The sequence below is a fragment of the Zalophus californianus genome, chromosome 17, assembly GCF_009762305.2.
Source record: "Zalophus californianus isolate mZalCal1 chromosome 17, mZalCal1.pri.v2, whole genome shotgun sequence".
Taxonomy (NCBI): Eukaryota; Metazoa; Chordata; class Mammalia; order Carnivora; family Otariidae; genus Zalophus; species Zalophus californianus.
In genome coordinates, this window is record NC_045611.1 from 43,593,878 (window position 1) to 43,596,612 (window position 2,735).

The following is a 2,735-nucleotide window of genomic DNA, read 5'->3' on the forward strand; positions in this document are numbered from 1 at the left end:
AGCAACTTTCAAGTACATAATAGAGAGAGAGATAATATAATATATAATATAAATATAATATATAATCACTATGTTGTACATTAGATCCCCAGAACTTATTTACCTTCTAACTGGAAATTTGTACCCGTGAAGTCTCAGCTCTTCACTAGCCCTGCTGACAGAGGAGTGAGGAGGAAGGTAAATCTTAGTGGTACAAGCCTACTTCTCACTGCCTCCTGGGTGGGGAAATGTGATAGCATCTCCCTGCTTGGGCCCACAGATACTGCCCCTGCTGGACAATCAGGGCGTTGTCATCTGCTTGGGCCAGATGAGGGATGGAAGGTTCCCCCACTCAGCTCCAATAAAACCATGGAGAATTGAGTGTGTGTGTTGGGGGGGAGGGGTATCTTCTGTTGGTGTTTGGCTGGAGTAGGGCAGGTATTGCCAAGAACATTTCCTGTTGGTAGGCCCCCCTTTTCTCTGTCCTTTGGCTACGGGAAACAGCTTTTCTTTGGCGCTCTTTATGTCTGTTCTTTTTTTTTTTTTTAAAGATTTATTTATTTATTTGAGAGAGCGAGAATGAGAAAGAGAGAGAGCACATGAGAGGGGGGAGGGTCAAAGGGAGAAGCAGTCTCCTTTGCTGAGCAGGGAGCCCGATGTGGGACTGGATCCCGGGACCCCGGGATCATGACCTGAGCCAAAGGCAGTCGCTTAACCGACTGAGCCACCCAGGCGCCCACTTTATGTCTGTTCTTGTTGGCAGTTCTGGGTCGGAGGCATCCTGTGCAAGATATATGGGGAGGAATAAACCCAGGAGACTCACCACTGTATGGGTCTTCCATTTCTGACGTCACTAGGTTGTCCTCTACCTCCAGTACCCCTTTCAGAGTCTTCCTATCCTTATTTGTTGGGTTATGTCCAGGGATTTTAGACGTCAGAGGGAAGAGCTGGGAGGAATGGGGCTTCGCCCTCTTAGTGGAACTGAAGCTTCTATATTCTTGCTTTTTTAAAAGATTTTTAAAAAATTTTTAAGTGAGACAGCGCGGCGCTGGGGGCCGGAGCCAGGACCGCGATGGCAGCTCAGCGTCTGGGCAAGCGGGTGCTGAGCAAGCTGCAGTCTCCGTCGCGGGCTCGCGGCCCGGGGGGCAGCCCCCGGGGGCTGCAGAAACGACACGCGCGTGTCACCGTCAAGTACGACCGGCGGGAGCTGCAGCGGCGGCTAGACGTGGAGAAGTGGATCGACGGGCGCTTGGAGGAGCTGTACGGCGGCAGGGAGGCAGACATGCCTGATGAGGTCAACATTGACGAATTGTTGGAATTAGAGAGCGAAGACGACAGAAGCCGGAAAATCCAGGGACTCCTGAAGTCGTGCAGGAACCCCACAGAGGACTTCGTTCAGGAGCTGCTGGGGAAGCTACGAGGCCTCCACAAGCAGCCCGGCGTCCACCCGCCAAGCCCCTCCGGGGACCGCAGCCTGAGCCCCCTCCAGGACCCAGCCCGGACCGCGCCACCCTGACCTTCTTGCCTCCGTGGCCCCCTCTCTTCTCCCCTACCCTCCACACCGTCCTGGCTTGTTTGTAAGTTGTATGTAATGGTTCTGTAACAAAAAAAAAAAAAAAAAAAAAAAAAAAAATTTTTAAGTGATCTCTATACCCAGCATGGGGCTCGAACTTACAACCCCGAGATCAATTGGTTCTACCAACTGAGCCAGCCAGACGCTCCTATATTTTCTTTTGTATATCAGCTGTTCTACTCTTTTGCCCATTTTGTAATTATGTTGTCTACCTTTCTGGGTTATGTATGTATGTATTGATATAATTCACATACCATAAAATTCACCATTTTGAAGTGGATAATTCAGTGGCTTTTAGTATATTCACAAGATTGTGCAGCCATCACCACTGTCTAATTCCAGAACATTTTCATCACCCCAGAAAGGAACCTCATAACTATTAGTAGTCATTCCCATTTCTGCCCCCACCCCCTGGCAAACACTAATCCACTTTCTGTCTCTATGAATTTGTCTGTTCTGGACATTTCATGTCAATGCAGTCATGTAATATGTGGTCTTGTGTGTCTGACTTCTTTCACTTAGCATGTTTTCAAGGTTCATTCATATTATAACACATAACAATACTTCATTCCTTTTTATGGCTGAGTAACGTTCCATCGTATGGATAATACCACATTTTGTTTACCCATTAATGTGTTCATAGACATTTGGGTTGTTTTCACTTTTTGGCTCTTATGAATAATACTGATACGAATGTTTTGTTTTCATTTCTCCTGGGTATATACCTAGGATGCAATTGCTGGTTCATCTGATAACTCTATGTTTAGTTTTTTAAGGAACTGCCAAACTCCTTCTCTGCAGCAGTGTATTAAGCATGTCTTTTTATTTTGATGCTTTGACGTCTTGGGGCCTTGCTGACCCTGGAAAGGCTTCTTCTCCCAGAGCTAGCTAATTCCTGGAGACCGCAAATGACTCCCCTGGGAGCATGCCTTCATATGCAAACCAACCAATCCAGAGCCTATCGAAAACCACCTCCTTTAGTGGGCTCTCACAGGGCTCTTACACTCCAGACCATTATCCCTCACACTAGTCACCCGGGGCCAGGTACCAGATGGCTAGAGACAGCCTCTGCATCCAGAGCCCACCGAAATTATTCAAACAAGTCAATCTTTAGCCTGCTTGCCCTGCCAAAAAGACAAGAAAGGCTTTTGCCCATGTTTTCCCCTCACTTCCTCTGTCTCCT

The 2,735-nt window shown here is 47.7% G+C and overlaps 1 protein-coding gene across 1 annotated transcript; it reads left to right on the forward strand.

The window, feature by feature from the left end:
• The first annotated feature begins 1,003 nt into the window (after window positions 1–1,003).
• Window positions 1,004–1,575, forward strand: LOC113935645 (protein phosphatase 1 regulatory subunit 14A-like). Its single transcript, XM_035725029.1, has one exon. The coding sequence runs from the start codon at window positions 1,052–1,054 to the stop codon at window positions 1,493–1,495; it is 444 nt and encodes a 147-aa protein (XP_035580922.1). The 5' UTR covers window positions 1,004–1,051; the 3' UTR covers window positions 1,496–1,575.
• The last annotated feature ends 1,160 nt before the right edge of the window (window positions 1,576–2,735 follow it).